Source organism: Cervus elaphus, chromosome 32, assembly GCF_910594005.1.
Source record: "Cervus elaphus chromosome 32, mCerEla1.1, whole genome shotgun sequence".
Classification (NCBI taxonomy): domain Eukaryota; kingdom Metazoa; phylum Chordata; class Mammalia; order Artiodactyla; family Cervidae; genus Cervus; species Cervus elaphus.
Window position 1 is genome coordinate 50,907,590 of NC_057846.1, and position 22,763 is coordinate 50,930,352.

A 22,763-nucleotide genomic window follows, 5' to 3' on the forward strand; every position below is an offset into this window, starting at 1 on the left:
AGACAGGTGGGACTGAAAACATCAGGACTGATTGAAAAGAGGAAATTTTTAAATTAAGATAAATACACATTTTTATAGGGAAAGAAAGGCAGCAAAAAAACAATAAAAAAGTATATATATGTAGCAGTTGAAAATAATAATTTTAAGCAATTGGTAATAAGAAAGTAGAAGCTACTTTGCTTGAAGCTAAAGCATTCTCCTTTGAATGGGCCAAGTTTTATAATATTATTACTTGGAAAATGTATAACCTAATCCTATCATGTTACCTGATCAGTAGACAAAAATATTGATGATGTCAAAACAATGATAATGCTGTTTTTGAGCTTTTAAATTTTAGATTCATCCTTGAATAAAGCCTGGGAAAATGGGTAGTAGTTAGAGTACAAAATATTTCAGTTAGAAGAGTTTGAATGTCTAATAGTGTATGTGTAGTTGAGAGAATTTGGAAATTTGAAATCAAGGAAGAAAAGATGTACAAAAAAGAGTAACTTCAAGCAGGGGATTTGAAATACTGACTCAAGTTAATGGAACCATGCATAAATATGGAAACATATTATGCATAGTTGTAAAATAATAGTAGAATATTTAACATAATAAAATTTGAAAATGTTTGTGGAGGAGTATGAAAAGAAAGACAAGTATGATCTTTACTAGTGTCTATAAGTGCATTAGTATGTTATTTAGAGCTGTGCTATCAATTGGCATAAAATAATAATAATAAACATTTCATTTCAGGCATTTATTAATATCTCTGGGCTGAAGCTCTTTGTACTCCTTGGTTTGTTACCATGTGCGCATTATTTGATAACAATAAACGAAAATAGAAAAGAAATTATAGCACAGTATTCTGAGAGTCCCTCTGGAAGAAGACTTGAAGTGCATGGGAATTACAAAATGTACTAGTTAGCGTTCCAGCTAACAAAATAACTTCTTAAATCAGAGGTTCTCAACATGCTTGCTCCTGGGAATCCAGCTGAGATTTGCAAGCCCCTTCAAGCTGTGTAAAGAGAGGCATAAGTTTATATTTTACTTTTCATAGTTTATGTAGAAAGCCACCAGTCATCCAATGGCATTGTATTTGGGGTTTTTCAAAAGTATATATGAGCATTCTTTTTTTTTTTTTTTCATTGTTATTAGTTGGAGCTAATTACTTTACAATATTGTAGTGGTTTTTGCCATACATTGACATGAATCAGCCATGGATCTACATGTGTTCCCCATCCCGATCCCCCCTCCTGCCTCCCTCTCCATCCCGTCCCTCTGGGTCTTCCCAGTGCACCAGCCCCGAGCACTTGTCTCATGCATCCCACCTGGGCTGGTGATCTGTTTCACCCTTGATAGTGTACTTGTTTCAATGCTGTTCTCTCAGAACCTCCCACCCTCACCTTCTCCTACAGAGTCCCAAAGTCTGTTCTGTACATCTGTGTCTCTTTTTCTGTTTTGCATATTGGGTTATCATTACCATCTTTTTAAATTCCATATATATGCGTTAGTATACTGCATTGGTCTTTATCTTTCTGGCTTACTTCACTCTGTATAATGGGCTCCAGTTTCATCCATCTCATTAGAACTGACTCAAATGAATTCTTTTTAATGGCTGAGTAATATTCCATTGTGTATATGTACCATAGCTTCCTTATCCATTTGTCTGCTGCTGGGCATCTAGGTTGCTTCCATGTCCTGGCAATTATAAACACTGCTGTGATGAACACTGGGGTGCACGTGTCTCTTTCAGGTCTGATTTCCTCCGTGTGTATGCCCAGGAGTGGGATTGCTGGGTCATATGGCAGTTCTATTTCCAGTTTTTTAAGGAATCTCCACACTGTTCTCCATAGTGGCTGTACTAGTTTGCATTCCCACCAACAGTGTAAGAGGGTTCCCTTTTCTCCACACCCTCTCCAGCATTTATTGCTTATACAAGCATTTCTATATGGTAGATACCATTAAGTGTTTATTTATTTTATTTATTTATTTTTTATTTATTTTTTTATTAGTTGGAGGCTAATTACTTCACAACATTTCAGTGGGTTTTATCATACATTGACATGAATCAGCCATGGAGTTACATGTATTCCCCAAATACAACCAGACACAGCTATACCTTTAGTGTTAAAGAGGTCCTTAGGTACTGGGGTACTTTACTGGGGTACTTTACTGGGGTACCTTTACCTGGTTCAGATGGATTTGATCCAAAGGATTTCTGGGCAGACAGGACAGCTCAGCTTCATCATTCTGTGACTTGAACAATTGAGAACCTCTTTGCCAACCACTTAACTATCACCATACCTGATTCAAGCTTTTCACTACAGTTCAACTTGACAGCGGTTCCTTTAAGTCCTTAACAAAGGTCAGGAAGTGGAAAACAGGCAGGGTCCTGAAAGATGTAAAGAGAAGTGAAACAATACTTTAACAATACCCTGGGGATTAAAAATAGCCTACCATGTCATTTGTTAACAAGCAAGTCAATTGTTAGAAAGACTTTAAAATATCCTTTGTTTATTGTAGGTTGTTCTGGCTTACTTTTCTCTATCAGTTCTCCTTTTAAAAAAAAAAATAACGTGTGTGTATTTCTGGTGCCTTTTGCCAATTCCCTAGAACCCTAAATACAGACCCAGTTTTCAAGTTGATTTCGGAAGTTTGTTGAGCTCTGACGCATGTTTGAGAGTCAGTTTGATATGTAGGAGGAGCATCGGTTTTTAATAAACCGGAGTTTAAATCTTGGAGCTGCAAATCGTTTATCCTAGCTATTCCTTGGTTTTTCCTTCTGTAAAACAAGGATAATAGCACACCCTTTTTAGAATTCTTTTGACTAAAAATTATTTATTTCTGGGAAAGAAGACAGTGGTTTCCAGGAAACAACTGGTGAAATATTTTAATCATAGGAGGTTGCTTCTCTAATTTTATCTATTTATCTTTGGTGTGCTGGGTCTCCATTGCTGCACCTGGGCTTTGCTCTAGTTGCCATCAGGGCTCCTCCCTAATTGCCATCAGGGCTCCTCCCCAGTTGTGATCAAGGCTCCTCCCTGGGGCTCGTCGCTGGTTGTGATCGGGGTTCCTCCTCGGTTGTGCTCGGGGCTCCTCCCCAGTTGTGATCAGGGCTTCTCCCTGGGGCTCATCCCTGGTTGTGATCGGGGCTCCTTCCTGGTTGTGATCAGGGCTCCTCCTTAGTTGTGATTTGGGCTCCTCCCTGTGGCTCCTCCCTGGTTGTGATCAGGGCTCCTCCTTGGTTGTGATTGAGGCTCCTCCCCAGTTGTGATCGGGGCTCCTCCCTGGGGCTCCTTCCCAGTTGTGATCGGGGCTCCTCCTTAGTTGTGATTGGGGCTCCTCCCGAGTTGTGATCGGGGTTCCTCCCTGGGTCTCCTCCCCAGTTGTGGTCAGGGCTCCTCCCTGATTGTGATTGGGGCTCCACCTGGGTTGTGGTTGGGTCTCCTCCCCGGTTGTGATCAGAGCTCCTCCCAAATTGTGATTGGGGCTCCTCCCCAGTTGTGATCAGGGCTCCTCCCGGGTTGTGGTTGGGGCTCCTCCCTGGTTGTGATCGGGGTCCTTCCTGGGGCTCCTCCCCAGTTGTGGTCAGGGCTCCTCCCCAGTTGTGGTCAGGGCTCCTCCCTGGGGCTCCTCCCGGGTTGTGATCGGGGCTCCTCCCGGGTTGTGGTCGGGGCTCCTCCCTGGTTGTGATGCTTGGGTGCTCGTCATGATGCCTTCTGTTGTTGCAGAGCAGGGCTCTAGGGTGTGGGCTCCGTAGCTGTGGCACAGGGCTTAGTTGCCCTGCGGCGCATGGGATCTTCTGGATCAGGGATAGCGCCGCCACTTCTGCATTGACAGGCTGATTTTTACCCCCAACAGAGCCACCAGGGAAGCCGGGAAGTTGGTTCTGTTACCAAGGTTTTGACCAGTACTTCTTGGACATCCCCCATGGAGCCTTTTAAGCCTTGAACTAATTTGCCTTGTGTTGGGATCTCAATCTATACTTTTAACAAGCTCCCCAGATGATTCCTGCTGTATTGCCAGGGTTGAGAATGGTTGCCTTAAATATGTGTCATGCATTTTAAGAGCGATTATTATTTTTTATTCTTTCAACATGCAAGTTTATTTTGAATATCTACATCAAGACTCCCAAATGCAGTCAACTTCAGATGACAATGCAAATTTTCCATGCAATCGAACTGTGTGGCTTCAACCAAGAATCATGTCTTGGGGCACTTTTTTTCCTTAAAATGATTGACAGCAGCTGAGGTGGCTGCGTTTACTTATTTAATTACTTATTTCAACAATAAACCTTTTCTGAGCATTTTCTGTTTTCTGGTACTTGTTTTTCAAGGATGAGTAAAACTGACTACATCTTTTGCAGTCTTGGGAAGGGAGGACTGTAAGCAGAATATCTGGGAGGTGAATACTGTAGGACAGGATGTGGGGATGTGTGGCATGTTGTGAGAATGGGGAGGAGGGCTATTTGGCTCCGTCTGCTACGAGACCGGAGGGGCTTCTCTTGGAAAGAGAGCATTTTGGAGGAACGGGCAAGAATCACACATGTAACATGTAAGCAATAAAGATTGGAGGAAAGAAAGAACCCCACAGAAGATAAGGAGGCAATAAACCACGCCAGATTATGCAAGAACTTGCCAGTAAATCTGTATCACTGGAGCAGAATATCGGAGGCCAGAAGGAATGGGAATCAATCCAAAGACACGACCCGGGTTAGTTCGTGGAGGCAGTGCTTGCCAACACAAAATGCCTCTGATGGCGTGAGTTCCACATCGCTGGCTAATAAAAATAAGCATATGGGCCACCTATAGGGGATGGGGGAAACGTGTGTGTAAATTACTGAGGGAGCATTTCAGTGCAAGGAGCAGAATAATTCAAGGAAGTATCAAGTCTAGCCCAAACACAGAACAGAAGAAATTGAGGCCTGCCAAATTCAAAACAGTGAGAGATTTCATGTAGGGACTGTACCAACTGGTACATGAATTGGTGCATAAACAATATGTATGCTTGTGTATACACACACAAAACATATGCACAGACATATTTGCATTTTAAGCAAAAATAAAGAGAAGTAAGGATATTCTCATGTGCTTAATTCCATTTATAATGTGTTATCTTGGGATTTTCATGCTAGAAGAGATCATATAAATTACTTATGGAAATGGGATTTGTTTAAAAAGAACCACCCCACACACCATTATGCATTCTTAAAGTCATTAAAGATTGATTTACAAAAGGAAACAAGTAGAAAAGCAAGAAGAAAAGGGACATTGTAAAACATGTACCCCCAAATTTATGTCTTTTCTACTTTAACCAAACATTTAAAATCAGGATAGTTGCTCACATAGCTCATATCAATGTTCCATTGTTTAATTTTTCTATAGCCTTTATAACTTTCATTTTGTGACATTTTCAAATTACCTCATCTAAATCATTTGTAGTACATATAGTATAGTGAAAGTCGCTCAGTCTTGTCCAACTCTTTGCAACCCCATGGACTACATACAGTCCAGGGAATTCTCCAGGCCAGAATACTGGAGTGGGTAGCCTTTCCCGTCTCCAGGGGATCTTCCCGACCCAGGAATCGAACCCAGGTCTCCCGTGTTGTAGGCAGATTCTTCAGGAGTTGACCCACCAGGGAAGCCCAGGAATACTGGAGTGAGCGGCCTATCCCTTCTCCAGCGGATCTTCCCGACCCAGGAATCAGAGTCTCCTGTGTTGCAGGCGGATTCTTTGCAGCTGAGCTGTGGGGATGCCCTAAATCATTTGTAGGCCCCCTGGACATGCTTCTTTCAATTCTGTCAGCCTCGTCTCTATGTATATTTCAGTTTCTGAAATGTATTTCTTCTTTCTAGGTTCTTGGGGATCACAAGACTCTTTGAAGCTAAAATTGATCATAAACCATAGAAGGCAGACAAGAAATGGTCTCAGTGATCCATTGACTGTTCCAACTTTTCCTTTTAGACACTAGCCAAGAAAATAGATTTTGATTTTCCCTTTAATCAAGAAGTCGTAGAATTAGTGCCTGAGTAAAATTTCACAGTGGTTTGTAGATCTTTTAAATTGTGTTTTCCACCAAGTCCCTTTTTAAGATGGGTTTCTTTATTTTTGGCTGCACCGGATCTTCGTTGCTTTGAGCAGGCGCTCTCTCGGCGCGGTGGCTGGAGGGCAGGTCTCCAGTCGCGGTGCGCACGCGTCTCGCTGAGGCTTGTCTGCGGGGCGCAGGCTCTGGGGCGCAGGCTCAGTAGCTGGGGCGCCGGGGCTCAGTTGCTCCGTGGCAAGTGAAATCTGCCCGGAGCAGGGATGCAACCCACGTTGCCTGCATTGGCAGATGTGTTCTCACCCACCGTGCCACCAAGGATGTCCAGTTTGTGGACTTTTATGTTGCCTATTCAGTGTGTTTTGGGTTGACTCTTGTACCCCACCCCCCAAAGTTTGTTATAATCCTAACTCCCAGTACATTAGAGTGTGACCTTATTTGGAAATAGTCACTTTACAGAGATAATCAATTTCAAATGAGTTCACAAGAGTGGTCCCTAATCACATATGGCTGGTACTCTGATAATAAGGAGAAATTTGGACACAGAGACACACTCAGGAAGAATGGGATGTGAAGATGGAGAATTAGAGGGATGCGACTATAGGCTAAGGGTTGCCAAGGATTGCTGGCAAGACACCAGAAGCTAGGGAGAGCTGGGAGGAATTCTCCTTACAGACTTCAGAGGACGTAAGTATGGTTTGCCAGCATCTTGATTTTGAGCTTCTAACCTCCAAGACTATGAGGTAATGAATTTCTGTTGATGTAAGCTGCTGGTCCCTTTTTACAGCAACACTAGGAAATTAACGTATGGTTAAAATATTTGAAAGGAAGGATTAAAAGGTCAATCAATATCATGCCTTGTTGTTGTAATTGTTTCCATCCATCCATACTACATCTTTCCATCCATCCATCCAACCATCCTCCCATCCACCCATCTGTCCATCCACACAGCCATCTTTCCATCCATACCTACATCTGTCCATCCATCCATCCATCCATCCATCTGATAGCATTATGATTTTGAAAAGAATTTAACAAAAGTAGCAAGGACATAATTTCAGATTAAGAGGGGAAAACCTTTCATTCAGACACCCATGATTTGTATACAAAAATGTTCTGTCCTCTCTGTCTTTTCACTTCAGATTCCAACACCCGACCCGCATTTCAGTGACCTGCAGAGAAGCCAGATGTGATTGTGAACTTCTGGTGCAGCTGGTAGTTTAATGAATTTCTGAAATTTATCCTCCAGCCCAATCCACAACACTAACTCTCTGGGGTGTTCTTTGTAAATGGAGTCCCAGCTCTAGAGTTGTTAGATTTTATTACTTAGACCTTATTCAGAGACAGGCCTATTGAACCTTGGATAACGTGACTTCTGGCTCAGGCAGCCCCATAGGCATGCATTGTCTTCCAAAGAGGTTTTGCCATTTAAGTCCATCAGAAACAGGATTCCAATAAAAGCACTTGAGTCAGATTCTGTCCCTGTATTGCTGATAACAGGGTGTCTGAATTGTCCAAATTAAGGACTGGAGTCTTCCCCACAGGGTGATATTAGTGTGATCAGTCAGCAGTCTTCCCTTTTAAAGACACTTAATATTCTTTTGGTCTGACAAAAAATTTCCCATTGCAGAAAAAGCAGGCCCATCTATAGAAGGAAATCACTTTCTTTTCTTCCATTTTTTCCTCTGATTATTTTCTTCTCTCTTTATATACATTTTCTCATTATAGAGGAGATATGTCAATAAGATTTAAATATATATTAATCTCCACTGGGTTCCAGGAAAACAAATGAGAACCATAGGGGATGAGAACATGGGTGACACGTAGCCCTTACCCAACTCACTGAAAATACCACATACAGATGGTTTTTAAAGATGAACAGGTTTAAACTTCCATGACGAGACATGTGTCAGTAATACTGCCACAAACTCAATTAAAAATCAAGGAACTATACTCAATATCTTGTAATAATCTATAAAGTAAAATAATCTGTAAAATTATATATGTTACATACAATAATGAACTGATCTGCAAAACAGCAATAGACCCACAGACAAAGGGAACAAACTTGCTGTTCCCCAAGGGGAAGGAGGCTGGAGGGATAAACCGACGGATTCGGGATGAGCAGAGATACCCACTGCTAGACCTGGACTAGATGAACAGCAGACTACTCTACGGCACAGGGAATTAGACTCAGTGTTTCATCATAACCTGTAATGAGAGAGAATCTTAGTAAGAATATACGTATGTGTATGTGTGTGTGTGTGACTGACTCACTTTGCTGTATGCCTGAAACTAATAGTGTCATGAATCAAATATGTCAATATTTTTTTAATTAAAAAAAAGGAAAAAAATCTCAGAGTGCAGCTACCTGTGGGAATTGCACGACAGAGCCATGATACATTGGTTGATGCAATTTGCCGGAGCACATAAATGATTCCAAGAAAAATAATATCTTACGACCCCTTCAAGCTCATCATGCTTTACTTTGAACTCTCTATTTCACATTATTAGTCTGCTCGGAGAACATTAGGGAAAATAGCCATGGCAGAAAGCTACTGAAAGGTCTCTTCCATTTGGACATGTCCTGAGTACTTGGAGAGCATCCAAATGGCTTGGCACATTTAAGTTCAAGCACTGGTTTTCTGAGCAGAATCAGCTTCTCCTGAGCTGAGCAGAACTGTGTGTCTGTTAGCCTCTGCCTGGGAAGATCCCCGGTGGGGAAATGGCCTGACGTTGGCATGTAAAGTATGAAGAGAACCAGTGACCCATTGCTTCAGTGCTTAAATGAACCTGTGTCTAGAAACGAGTTCATAAGTGAATGTACTGAGTCCTGCGTGGCGGCTGCCAGCTGCAGACTCTGCTCGGAGCGTCTCTACCCCTGCTGTATGTATCACGGGGTCATTAATCCACATGCTTTCACCTCTGATAAACTCTCCTCACTCCTCATGCATAAGGTTCCCTTGTGAACCCAGGTTTTCTCACTGCTGCGGTTAACACCATTCCAAGACTGATGTTAAGTTTTGATATCAGGCTTCAATAATATTCAATTTGTGTTTCAGCAACTCAGCAGCCGTGTGGTGGGCCCGGGCCCAGGTGGGAGGCACCCCGTTAATTCCCAGGTGCAAAGAGCACAGGGATGCAGCCCGCCTTGGCTCTCCCCCTTTTGGGTGAGACACGAGATGAGAGAGGGCTTCAGATGGGGCAGTGGAGTGGCCTGAAGGATGAGTTGGGGACCTGGCCTCTCTGAAGGAGGTCCGCTGAGAATTCTGGTAGAAGAGATGGGTTCTATCTGGAGTCCCGAGAAGTAGGTGGGCATTAGTCAGGGGAAGATGAAGCAGAAGGTGTGGGGAAAGGGTTTTCAAGGCAGAGGAAGAGGCGTGTGCAGAAGACTCGAGGGTAAAAGAAAGCTGGGTGCATTGAAAAATTGATTGTGCCCTTGTGCCTGCTTAATGTATCCTTAATTTCCTACTTAAATGTATCAAATTAGCAGACTTGAGCTTGACCTGATTAGTGAGCACGACGGAAAAAGCTTACCTCTAGTTGAATGAATGCATCTGTGAAGTGAGCTCACACGTGTCCTTTGCTGTTGGGCAAAAGCAGAGAAACCAGGAGACTTCACAGGCAGCCTCCCTCCAGCCCTTCTCAGAGCTGTGTCTTGGTCTTGGGTGATTGGTGTTCCTGTCAAATTCCCTGCCTACCTAAACCTCAGAATAAGGGGGAATGCTGAAGTCCTTGATAGGAATGGGGATACCATGGGAGCAGGCACATGTTTGCAAAAAGGCAACTAATGATACATTTAAGACGCATGCACTTTTTGGGTATGGAAATTATGTGTCTGTTTTTACAAGAGGGCAAAAGTTGCAAGTTTTCTCAAATGGAAAAATTTGTTGAAGAGACGCAATTATTATAATTTTTAATAATGTGTAAGTCATATAATGGAGAAGGAAATGGCAACCCACTCCAGTATTCTTGCCTGGAGAATCTCATGGACAGAGGAGCCTGGTGGGCTAGAGTCCATAGGGTCACAGAGTCAGACACCACTAAGCAACGAACACACACACGTATGAGTCATATAAACACACAGTTCACTAGTTCATAGTCGACGGGATAAACTGTGTGTCACTTAATATTCAGTTTGGTTCAGTCGCTCAGTCGTGTCCAACTCGCTGCGACCCCGTGGGCTGCAGCACGCCAGGCCTCCCTGTCCATCACCACCTCCTGGAGCCTGCTCAAACTCACGTCCATCGAGTCGGTGGCGCCACTTTATGTTACAGGGTCACAGACTCCAGGACAGTGGATATCACAAAGCTTTATTGTGGTGCTGGATGGGGGGGCCAGAGTGGGAAGCTGTGCTTCTTACCACTTCTGTGATGTTAGGCCGTGGGCAATGAGAGCTCCTCGGTAGGGTGCTAGGCTAGAAGCAATGCTTACAAGCACAGATACGCCGTGAGGGCCAGCAAGTGTGACCTTAGCCTGAATGTCACAGGTCACTGTCACCTAGAAACACCAGCTGGAAGAGGCAGCCTTTGTATTTCTAGATTTCTAAACATCCTGGCATTTAAATTCTTACTCTTTGGTATGAAAACCAAAGCCACAGTACTGATAGGTACAGAGAGAGAGGAGGTCTCTTGGAGCAGGAAAGGTAAAGTTAGGTTTAAGCCCCATCCATCCTCTCTGAAAACGCAGCAGCACCCTAGAAAAGGGAATTGGGAAGGGAACCTCAGCTGACTTACCTGAGGCTGGCCCTAGTCACTCATCTACAAATCAATTTAGCAGAAAGCCCAGAGGGGAGACGAGGGAAAAGCAAGGCCTGGGAAAGAAATGCAAAGATCCTTAAACCTGAAATGAAGGAAAACATATTCATTTGGCTTTAAATAAGGCCTTAGGCTGAGTTTGAAATTGAATTTTACTCTAGAGTTGGGGTGAGCATATCAATAGCTGGTGTATCATTCTTCACTTTTGTGTGTTGGCTTGGGGAATGTTGGATAATGTATTTGGAAAATGTTAGCTTTCAAAATATCCCACTTTAGGTATTATATAAATATATCTTAAAATACCATGTAGCTTTTACCATTTCTTTTTAGTTTTTAACTCAGGGCTGCATGGGTTCAGTGAAATGTCCAACTGTGATTTCTGGGTATTACATTTTTAGTTTAATGACTTTACTTTTGCACAAAAGCTTACATTATATTCATATTCATATAAGTTTTATTTTACAGGATCACATTTTTTAAACTGTGTGTGTTGAACAAAGATGCTAAATTTAAAAACAAACAAAAGCTTTGGTTATATTATTTTAGAAATAGTTACTTAAAGCAGATAATTTGTTTTGTGGGACATCGCAGAGAATTTGTTAGATGTGCACTGTGAATGCCCAGGCTATGGTGCCCAGGTTTCCTGCAACGTATCTGACCTTTCTTATTTCTTATTCTTACTTCTCCTTTTTTCCTATTTCTTCTTTTTTCTCCCCTGCACACATTGCATTTCTTGAGACTGACTTTGTAGACAGATCCCTAGTGATGATACACATACACACAGTAAAGCATGATTGTTTTGACAGATCAGACCTGTTGGTTCAGAGAGAGAACCGGCACACGTGACTCTCTTGTTGCGCAGAGCGTTTGATTGCCGCGCGTCTGAGTTTGCATCCACAGCCTGTGTGCCGTCCTCAGCCTGTCTGACTCTGGATCCCGTGGACTGTAGCCCTCCAGACCCCTCTGTCCCTGGGATCCTCAGTGCTCAATGGTGGTGTGTTTGGGCAAAATGAACCAAGTGGCTGTACGCGTCCCCGAGTGGCCGCAGGCGCACGTTTAGTTATTCACCATGTGTTGCGCTCAGTCGCTGAGTCGAGTCTGACTCTCAGTGACCCACGGACGGTAGCCCGCCAGGCTCCTGTGTCCATGGGGTTCTCCAGGAAAGAATACTGGAGTGGGTTGCCATTTCCTTTGCCACCATAGACCACGTGGTATCACTTAGTTACCTGTTTAACAGCAGAAATTACTTAGATTTAGCCCTTTTAAATTCCTTGTTGTAAATGGTTTTCCATATATTTGTAGATGTATCTATTAAAGAGGTGAGTGTGACTTATGTTCATTACTGAAGGCATTAAACTTTTGTCATTTTGTTGTACTAGGTTCCTGAAATAATAATAGAGAATTACTCGTGGTGGTGTAACTATAGTTGTTGATTTCATCATTAAAGGATAATTCAGTGTTGTTTTTTTTTTAATCTATATTGGAAAATAAGGTTGCCTTTGAAGAAGAACACATTTTAAACTTTGCATTTTAAAGTTTGATTTTATAGCTATAGTGATCAGAACAATATTCAGTTCAAAAAAAAAAAAGAATTAAATCTAGAGAATATGCCACATTTGCCTAAAGTGTCTGCTTCTAAAATACCTCCTACGCTGATTTGGATTGAATGCAGTGAGCGAAAGTGACCAACATTACTGAAAGACAAAAATAAAAAGCTACTCTCAAAATATGATAAACTTAAAACTATGTATTTTCAGAGAGCATCTTTAATATAAATATGTCATTAATTTTTATTTCACAGTGTCATTATAAAGGGGCGTCAGTATTCCTGAATAGAGTATAGGTGTAATTCACCTGATCCCTAAGAGAAATGGACCCTGTTTGTGCAGATGGAACAGATGCAACAGAAATGGTGAGGCAGCTGCCTCTAAATTGGCACCTCTTTCAGCTTTTTACTTCTCCTTAGTTGTTGGGCAGAAAGGAAGCTGTCCCCAAAGCTCTCTGTTGTCACAGAAGCATTGTGATGGCAGTTGTGAGCGGTGTCAGAGGGACTCGGGGAGGCAGGAGGCGGACTCTGAAGTATCCTGCCCTCACTCAGCCCTGTGGCTGCTGGCTCTCAGGTTCTGCCCATGGTCCACTTCGGTTCTGAGGAAACAGGGGTGAGGTGGGTCTTAGGAAAGTTTTGACTTAACTGGGGTGGGAGACAGGGCGGTGTATGTAGAGAAGAATCCTGTACCATGCCCTATGACCTTTCAGATGAGTACTCTAGGTTCAAACTAAGAAAAGTAACCTGTAACTTTATGTTAATTTTTAATGTTTGGATTCAGATGCAGAACTGAAATTAGAAATGAGCTTGGGTCATGTATTAATATTTGAAAAACTTATAGAATTTACTGGAAACAATTCATTCATCAGCTAATGTGTGGATAAACACATTAGAGTGAAAGTGAAAGTCAGTCACTCAGTCATGTCCAACTCTGTGACCGCATGGACCAGAGCCTGCCAGGCTTCTCTGCCCATGGGATTCTCCAGGCGTGAATTCTGGAGTGGGTTGCCATTCCCTTCTCTAGAGGGATCTACCAGACCCAGGGATTGAACCTGGTCTCCTGCATGGCAGGCGAATTCTTTAAAGTCTGAGCCACCAGTGAAGCACACACTGGGTTCACCCATACAAAGTGCTGCTCAGTTCAGTTCCGTTCAGTCGCTCAGTCGTGTCCGACTCTTTGTGACCCCACGAACCGCAGCATGCCAGGCCTCCCTGTCTATCACCAACTCCCGGAGTCCACCCAAACCCATGTCCATTGAGTCGGTGATGCTATCCAACCATCTCATCCTCTGTCGTCCCTTTCTCCTCCCACCTTCAATCTTTCCCATCATCAGGATCTTTTCAAATGAGTCAGCTCTTCACATCAGGTGGCCAAAGTATTGGAGTTTCAGCTTCAACATCAGTCCTTCCAATGAACACCCAGGACTGATCTCCATTACTCAGCAGTAAAAAGGAATGTTACCAATGCATGCAACAACATGGGTGAATCTTAAAAACATCATGCTGACTGAAAGATGCCAGACACGGAAGATCATATGGTGTATGACTCTGTTTGTATGAACTTTGAGGAAAGGAAAAAATATAGTTAGAGAAGGCAGAGCAGTGATTTCACCAGGTGGGGTGGGAGGCATGAATTGATCTCAAAAGGAAACTTTATGGGTAATGGAAATGTTCTATGAGGTAATTATTAAGACTGTATCTATTTGTCAAATCTCATCAAACTGTAAATTTAACATTAGTGAGCTTTATTGTATTTAAATTAAAATTAAAACTCGTTGAAAAGAATGTATGGTATAATTCACTAGTTGGGGAGGGGATCCTAGAATTTGTTAAATCCTGGAAGTGACCAGAAAAATTGTGGGACAGCTGAGCTTCATCCAAAATCTGGGATGAACATCAGGAAAAATGTAAAGTGGTGATGGACGCTAAAAATGAGAACCCATGAGTTCTTCTTGATCACAGCTGTTTAATATAAAGACCATCCAGCCTAGTGCTTAGCACCTAGGGGCACTTAATAAAATACTGAGCACTGTCATTTCTTTGTTGGTGCTATTATTGTTATTATTTAGAACAGTGCATTATGAGTGTCTAGACAACATTATAGAAGTTGTGAATAGAGAAAACCTTTATCCTACCTACTGGTGGAAAGAGTCTATGAGTTAACTGGTACTGATGACTTGAAATACACAAAAGGAGGTAGAATTTATCAGTGACTGGTTTAGGCTAATTAGTGAACTGTGATGTATCACAGAAGCACATAGAGCATCTTTCACAGACTTATTCTGAGCTGTTGTGTGTATCAAATCTTGTCTGAACTGACTCAGACCATGGTGAAGACTCTCAGAAGAACTTTGTATCGAATGAGAGTTAACAGTTCCAAAGTCTGCAAGCATTCAGCAGAATCAGTGGCTGGTGTATGACATTGAAATCATTTTGGAATGTTTTTTGGATATGTGAGAGACAGAAAGTGCCAACAAGGACTGTAGGAATATGAGGCTCCTGTTACCCTAATCATCACATACATATACACAAAAGAGAAACTATAATAGCCAAGATTTATTGACTTTCAATGTGCCTGGCACTGTACTGCGCTAAGTGATTTCAAGAATTATTATGACTAAACTTCATCACAAGCTTAAGAGATACATGCAAAAGAGCACAGAGATTGCGCAAGTTTTAAGAAGACAATCAAAGTTTGATTCTAACATTTGGGAACCGTGGATGAGGACCCTGAAACAAACCTTGGTGACATTCCATTTTACCAGCGTTGGATTGCTACCATCATGCTTGGGTGTCCCGTGTCCTGTCCTGGGAGTGGGATGCAGAGAAAGAACTGACATCTGGACCAAACTCTCTGACCTCCAAGTATGAGCCCATAGGAGAGCAGTATGTGTTTGGTGATCAGTCAGTGATTGTGGAAAGAACCCATAGTTCCACATTTTTGAGTTCTTAGAAAGCAGAATTTGTGTGCAACTAACCCTTGATTTTTCAAAGTTTGTCTTTTATCACTTCGCTTTGACCAAAGACCTGTATTAGTACCTGTTTTCACTAACCAAAGCAAATCCGAAGAAGATTTACAAAAAAAAAAAAAGAAGGACAAATGGTGGAAATGGTGTCCAGCTTTGTTTTTGCAACAGCCCTTATTGAGGCGGCACAGACCCTGATCAGCAGGTTGGTGTTGCCAGCTCTTTCTCCAGGGAAGCACGCGCAGCGTCTCAGCGGCCAGCCACCAAGGCTTTGCGCTGTATCTCTGAACCTCTGTGCTTTATCTCCATTTGCATTTTGCAGCCGTTAGCAAGATGGGTGCTAAAGGTAGTGGCTTCTCCTTTCAGATAGCAGGGGAAACCCATGCTAGATTCTTTAGGCAGAAAAGATACCAAACATAGCAGAAGGTTAATTATCCATTTTCGTCTATTTTGAAGTCCATTTGAGGCAATGGTACAGACTCAATGCTGTGTAAGATTTCACACAGTCACGATAACTTGAGTTTTGATAAATCTTTAATTATATAGGAGGGTTATCAAACTGGGACCATTGTGGATCCTCAATGAGAGAAGCGGTTAGCATGCAGACTCTAATGGGTACATTTATCATTTCTTTATCACACTGTGCTTCCGACTCATTGTTGTCTATTTTCTAAGAAAGTGGAAATGCCGTTTCTTAGAATAAAAATGTTCTTTCTAGTGCAAGCAGTAGATTGAAGCTATCCAGATTGGTTCTTTAATGAAACAGGCAACATTCCAATGGAACTGACAAGCTTTATTTCCATTTGTTGTATTTTTTTTGTCATTACAGATGGACCCGATTCAGAAAGCTGTAATAAATCATACTTTCGGGGTTCCTCTTCCTCATCGAAGAAAGCAGATCATTTCGTGCAACATTTGCCAGTTGAGATTTAATTCTGATGTAAGTTTACCGTTTAGTATTCACTGAAAAAATGCAGTTTGCTGTTCTAACCTTGCAGAAGAGATTTCTGAAACATTTTTCTCCAGTGATTGATGTCAAAATTCAAGGATAACATTTTAACTCCTGATGTGCTTTAATTTTGGAGTTTGTTATATTATGTTTGGTCATTTTCTATAGAAAAATCACACCTAAGCAAACTGCACTTGTGCTTTAATGGTATTTTTTAGTCTCCCAGGAACGCCAAATTTAGATAACACACTTGTTTTTGGGGAACAGTCAAAATTTAGGACTAATGAGATTTTCAATGAATAACGTCTCTGAAATAAGGTAGGTCCCAGGTGATATTTCAAGGCCATGGTTTTGACGTTGTGAATTCTCTTCTCCTGCTTTGATGACGCTTAATTCCAGGTCGGCTCTGGTGCCTTTAACTGTTTTTGTGTTACAGATCTCCAGTCCCCGACCTAGAAGGACTAGCATTTTAACAGGCGATTCTAAAGACCTCAAAGGAGCCCAGCCCCTAATGAGTAGAAGTTAGGAGGAAACATGGCAGGAGGGAGATAATGCAGACCTGACCCTTCGCATGTTATTCACAGAGAGAGAGGTGCATCTTTTATACCTTTTCTAAGAGTCAAGGTTGACTCTGGATTCAACACAGAAGCTAATTTGGCTTGCAGCCCATATGGAAACTACTGCCACTCCTCAGCCTGCCCTGGTGTGGAGTTGGTCCTGAGATAACAGAAAAGAAAAGGAATGCAGGTTTGGAAGGAACAAAAATTGAACATTTGTGGGTGCGCTTGGCAAACAGAGGACCCCAGCCTGTCAGTGTGACCCCTCCAGGGTGCCATGAGCTGGCCCTAAATTGATGTGCTGTATGGAGATGACCAAACAAATCTGGGTTCTAGAGAATGTTAGGCCTTCTAGCATTTAGTCACCCTAGGCAAATAAGTCCCTTAGGTGATCTGATGATGAGGGTCGCATATGAGATAATCAGGCAGAGGAAATAGACGTGTCACAAAAAGAGTGGCTTTTTCCTTCTATGAGAATATTTCATTTTGTATAAATTTTGCTATTGTCTTATGATCTCATCCTTAAACTGGTACAATCACCAGGGTAATTTTATAACATTCCTTCTGCTGACTTCAAAACATGGAGAGGAGTCTGCCTGCATAGCACTCGAATGGGCTACTATTAATATTGAAAGAATACAGTAAGCATACAGCATTTTATTTGAAAGGTTGTCTTTTGTTTTTGTTTGTTTGTTTCATTGTTTGTTTTTTAATAATTAGCACCTTGATTTGAATTTTAAGAAAATTACTATAGTTTGACTTACAAGTATTTCAAGTGATTAGTATTATGTAATATTCTCTCCCAGCTGGTACACAAAAAGTTTCCCTGACATACAAACAAGAGTTCTGAACTTAGTAGTGCAGTCCTGATCATTTTTCGATACTCGGCAAGCAGTTGTACATTTCCATAATTGTTGAGTGTATCCTTCTTTATTCTGATATTTCACTTTGGAACTGATTGGATGATGTTGAGGAAGTCTTTCAGGAGCCACATTTGCACTCTTTACATCTAATGGGGCTCCTTCAAATATCAAGCTTTCTGCCAACAGTTTCACTGCTAATGTTTTTGTCCATGTTAAGGAAACTTCCTGTAAACTGAAGTCTTAGAGATTTCAAGCTTATTTAACCCAATCTCCCACATATTGAAAGAAAACCATTGGCCAGATCAAGACTAAGTCTGTGGGTTGACGACCTCCAGTAATGGGTAGCTCACCACTTCAAGACAGTTGATCCTTTTTTTTTTTTTAATATCTTTTTAAGTGTTTCTACTAACCTTCCAGATGGATATCAAAATCAGATTGAAAAAAAAAAAAAACTAGATATGCTTAGGAAACACTATATTATGATTATTAACATAAGCAACATAATAAAAATAAAGATTTGCATACTTCTTTTCTAAAACGTAAAGTTATTTTATTTCCATCATAAGAGAGGATAAAAAAAATGTATTTGTGTTCATTTGCTAATGAATTTTCAAGGTGATATAGGGACCAGGATGTATCTTTTAGGGAAATAGGTTCTCACTCTCACAACTTTGCTTTCAGATTCCTCTAAAAGGAAAAGTCCTGCGGTGTTTGGAGGTGTGACACGTATCAGTGTCACATACTGAGCAGTTGCAGGCTTGACTACTGGTTAGATGCTGCTGTGTTCATCTTTTTTTGCTGCCCTAACAGAGTGCCACACCTTTAGTGTCTTAAGGTGACTCTGCTGTGGGACCGCGTAGTTCTGGAGCTGAGAGTCAGAATGGGTCTCACAGGGCCGGAAGCAGGGTGTCAGCAGGGTGATGGCCCTGTGGGGGCCCTGGGGAGATTTCAATTCCTTGTCTTTCTTTTCTAGAAGCTGCCCTCTTTCCTTGGCCTGATACCCACTCCCACCCTCAAGACTACAAGGCTGATTGAGCTCATCTCATACGGAATCACTCTCTCTTCTGCCTTACCCTCCACATTTAAGGACCTTTGTGATCACAGTGGCCCCACCTAGATAATCCAGAATAACTTTTCTATTTTAAATTTAGCAACATATCCATCATTCCAGGGATTAGGACCTAAATATCCCTGTCATGCCTTCAGTAGACACTCATGTGGATGTTTGATTCAGCTTTGGCCTGAATAACTAACATGGCCACCTGAATGTGTCAAATATTCGCACAGTCCAGTTCTCTGATCTGTGCAAATGGGACGCATGCCTTCACTGCCCTTATTTACATTTTTCCTTGTCTTGAACCTTGAATATAAATTTACTATGCTGTGCACATTTTTTAAATTATATTTTTTTATGTAGGAAGTTCCAATATTATTGAGTTTATGAATGGCATAGCAACCTATTAACTATGATGTACAAGCAAAATATAATTATTGCAAAATTGAAATATAGGAGTGGAAACTCCTTTAGAGACCTTAAAAATGTCTCTATGGCATTATGATGTCAATAAAGGGAAACTAATGTGCTGAAAATATAAGATTTGTTTATTCATTGACTGGTCATATCTATAAATACCAATTTCATGAAATATTTAATACTGAATGCCACGATAAATTGGATTTATGATCCATTCATTCATATATAAATGTCTCAAAATAAAGAGAAAATACATATATATGTGCATATAGATCATTTTATTCTTCAAAAGCTTTAAATCCCAATAAAACTGCCTGTTTGCTCTTTCCACGTATATCAAGCATTTATCATCCTGTTTCCATTCTTAAACCTAGAATCTGGAAAAGTGACGCTGTAATTCACTTGTATGCTTGGTTGAATCCTCTGTCACATAGGAAAGTATTTTTGCCTTATGAACCTTTTTACATTTCAAAGCTTCTTCCTCTTCCAATGAAAATAATAGCTTGTAGTTCTTTTCATCTCTGCATCATGAAAATTCAATTTCCTTCCCCTCTAAGCTTTTATTTATTTTTTTAACCCTTCGTGTTATAAAGCCTGTAGTTTGGTGTTATACCATACATGTTTCCTGTGCGGTACATTTTCCATTTTTCACCCTGTGGATATTTTTCTAAGTAGCACATTATATTGTATGCATTTTAAATCAGATTACCTTCTCCTGGTGCAGGCATTCACTTTGGGGAAAAAATGAAACTCTTTTTGGCATTTATGTGGGACACACATGGAGTTATGCAAAAAGGCTTCCAATTAAAGAATGAAAAGTTGTCATTTGACCAATTATTTTATCAACATCTTAAAATAAGTGTAAATTACCATTGGCCTGGACCAGTTAGTAAGTGTGCCTTTGAAAGACAACTTACAGCAAGTCCAGCATGGCTGTGAGATTATTAAGTGAGGTAGAGAATGATTAATTACTCAATGACTGTTTACAGAATGGAAAATAAGATCTCAGGCTCCGAAACTGAGGGATCACAAACTTGTAGTATCTAAGCGTCACTCTGGTGGCCGTCCCCCAAACAGCACTTACTGGTATGTTAGAGACAGAAGAAAGCTTGCTAATTTCAAGGTGGAAACTAAGGCATGAAGCACGGAGAAGGCTTGTCCAAGGCTGCATGGCAGAGGCTGGCCACGCCGGGTTGGTGTGAGTGTCCAGGCCGTTTCTGCCTCACCTGCTCCAGGCAGGGCGGCACGTCCACCCAGAGAGCCAGCCTCCCCTTCAGAGATAGGGTGGCTGGTGTCCTGAGTGTCTCCTGCCCAGCCGTCCCAGAGAGAGGGTCCCAGGCCTCCTTGCCTGGTGGAATGACCTGGGCAGGCAGTCCACTGTGCTGGGCCGTCCTCCCCGTGGGCTCCGCTCCCTGCGGGCTCCGCTCCCTGCAAGGTCTGCAGAGCCTTCCCAATGCCCCTTCACTGCTCTTCACTCACACGGTTAGACATAAACACAAGGGAAATGCAAGTGTCTGTGTACACCCCCGAACTAGAATACAGCAGGAACAAATCCTGTGTGGCTCAAGACAGCCAAGCGGTAATGACTTCAGGGGACTGATGAACCAGAGGGGAGCAACCCCCTTAGAAGACATTCCTTACAGATTGCAAGCCCCTCCAGAGGGAACCCTCGGGAGCATCACCATTATAATTGATCCATTTCCCGATGGTATTATAAAATAGAAACCATCGTTGTTCTGCATTTTAGAACCCAGAAATGTAGTGGAACCAAACAATACATTTGAATATAGTTCCTATCTCTGTTGAAAACTTCCATAATCAAACGTGGCATCATAATGATGAAGATGCTAATGGGAGGATATTTTCTTACCAAATGACCAAACTTAGATAATTACACTGTCTTTAACATAAGATCTTAGGACACATCTTTTAAATATTTAAATCAATAATATGGGGGGGGGGTAGAATCCTGATATTTAAAGGAAACGCTGCTTAGATGGAGAGAAAAACAAAAACTCATACTTGTTTTGGAGTGGAAGAACTATTTATTCTTTTGTTTTTACTTATTTTCCAAATTTCCTTTATGAGTATGCTTCAGTTTTATAAAGGATGTTTGCCTCTACTATCCTGTTATGGTTTTCAAGCTACGTGTTTTATCCCAAATTGAAAATTTTATTTTGCAAGTCTCAGTTGCAATTTTCTAGATATTTCATGCCTGTTTATGGTCGTGTCTTCAGTCTCCGAGATGCCCAGGAAAGCTGAGTGATATTATTGTTATATCATTCAAATTTCAGTGTTTTATTGATATCTTAGGAGAAAGGTTAGTACAGACCTATGCCTGGGGGAAATCCATGTAACCTCAAACCTGAAGACACACAGCATCCAAAGAAGCTGAGTGAATTGGTAGAAAAAAAATTCTATCAGGAATTTGACAACCCATTATCTAGATGTGTTTTCTCTTAATAGCCTATCTTAATTGTGTTCCACAATCATCTCATTTAAAATGATGAGCCATTTCTTATAGCCATTTTGTAAGGATATAAAATGCAACATGTAGGCAATGGGATTATAAACTCTATAGTGAATGAAATGGAATGGTCATTTTAATTTTATGGGATAAATAACTAAGTTACAGATATTTCACTCTTCAAATGTTAAAGTACTTCTTAAGGAATATAGAAGTTTGAAAATATCTTCCTTAAAAAAAAAAAAGTACTTGCAGAGATCGACCCTGTTGAAAGCATCTTTGTGTATCTTTGTGTTAACATTGGAGACGCCCACTCCAGGTCAGTCTTTACCTTTTACCTTTAAAACCAGCAGGTACCACTTGTCCTTGGCACAGCTGCCTTTATAAAAAAAAAAAAACTCTCAACCTCTTTAAGTCTGTTGCTGCTGCTGCTGTGTCCCAAAGGATCTTCAGAGGAACCCAGTTATAAATTTAATTTTCAGGCAACTTTGAAGCATCTCTTTCAGAAGTGTGTGCTCTTTCTCTCCGGGACTCGCAGGCTATTTAGAGCGCTGGTCTGACCGTCGGGCCCTCCCCCTGGGCACTTTGCCCCTTCAGATGCGGTTCTAGGACAGGGCAGTCCAGTGTCGGTGCCTGAGGACACAATCGGGCCGGTAGGCTGGAGTCGCCCGGCCAGCCCATGGGAGGAGCTCCTTCGAGCGGTTCCTCGGAGGGTGCTTGGTTCACTCGACTCTGCATCTTGCATAGAGCCCGAGACCCTGCCAGGAATTCTCAGGAAACAAACCTTGAACAGTAAGACCGAACAAGAAATACTGGGCCTGGCTGTTCTAGATTTTGGGAGACAATGTGCCAGTTAAGAATATGGGAATCTACTGAAGAGTCGGTGGGTTTCTTTGTCAGGCTTTTAAAAATAAACCTTCAATATTGGGACCTTTTAGGACTCTGAATCGACTTGAACATTCTAGAGTTTCAACTGTGGGTGGAATGAAGGGTAAGGAACTAAGGATAAAAGAAAAATTCTTATAAAAGAGTCCATATTTCTCTGGGCTTGTTTTCTTGATAAACAAGGAAAAACAAATGAATAAAATTCACTTTTGTATCAACTTGCCCTAGACATGGAAAATTTGACTTTGAAAGTCTAGAAAGAGAAAGTTGATTTTAG

At 41.5% G+C, this 22,763-nt stretch overlaps 1 protein-coding gene across 4 annotated transcripts in view; it reads left to right on the forward strand.

Moving 5' to 3' along the window:
- The window catches only part of ZNF385D (zinc finger protein 385D), a 931,118-nt gene that overhangs the window by 769,531 nt on the left and 138,824 nt on the right, over positions 1-22,763 (forward strand). For all 4 annotated transcript variants that reach the window (XM_043893475.1, XM_043893476.1, XM_043893478.1 and 1 more), the window contains one exon: positions 16,121-16,231. In XM_043893475.1, coding sequence (XP_043749410.1) covers positions 16,121-16,231 — 111 coding nt within the window. The remainder of the gene's footprint in view (positions 1-16,120; positions 16,232-22,763) is intronic.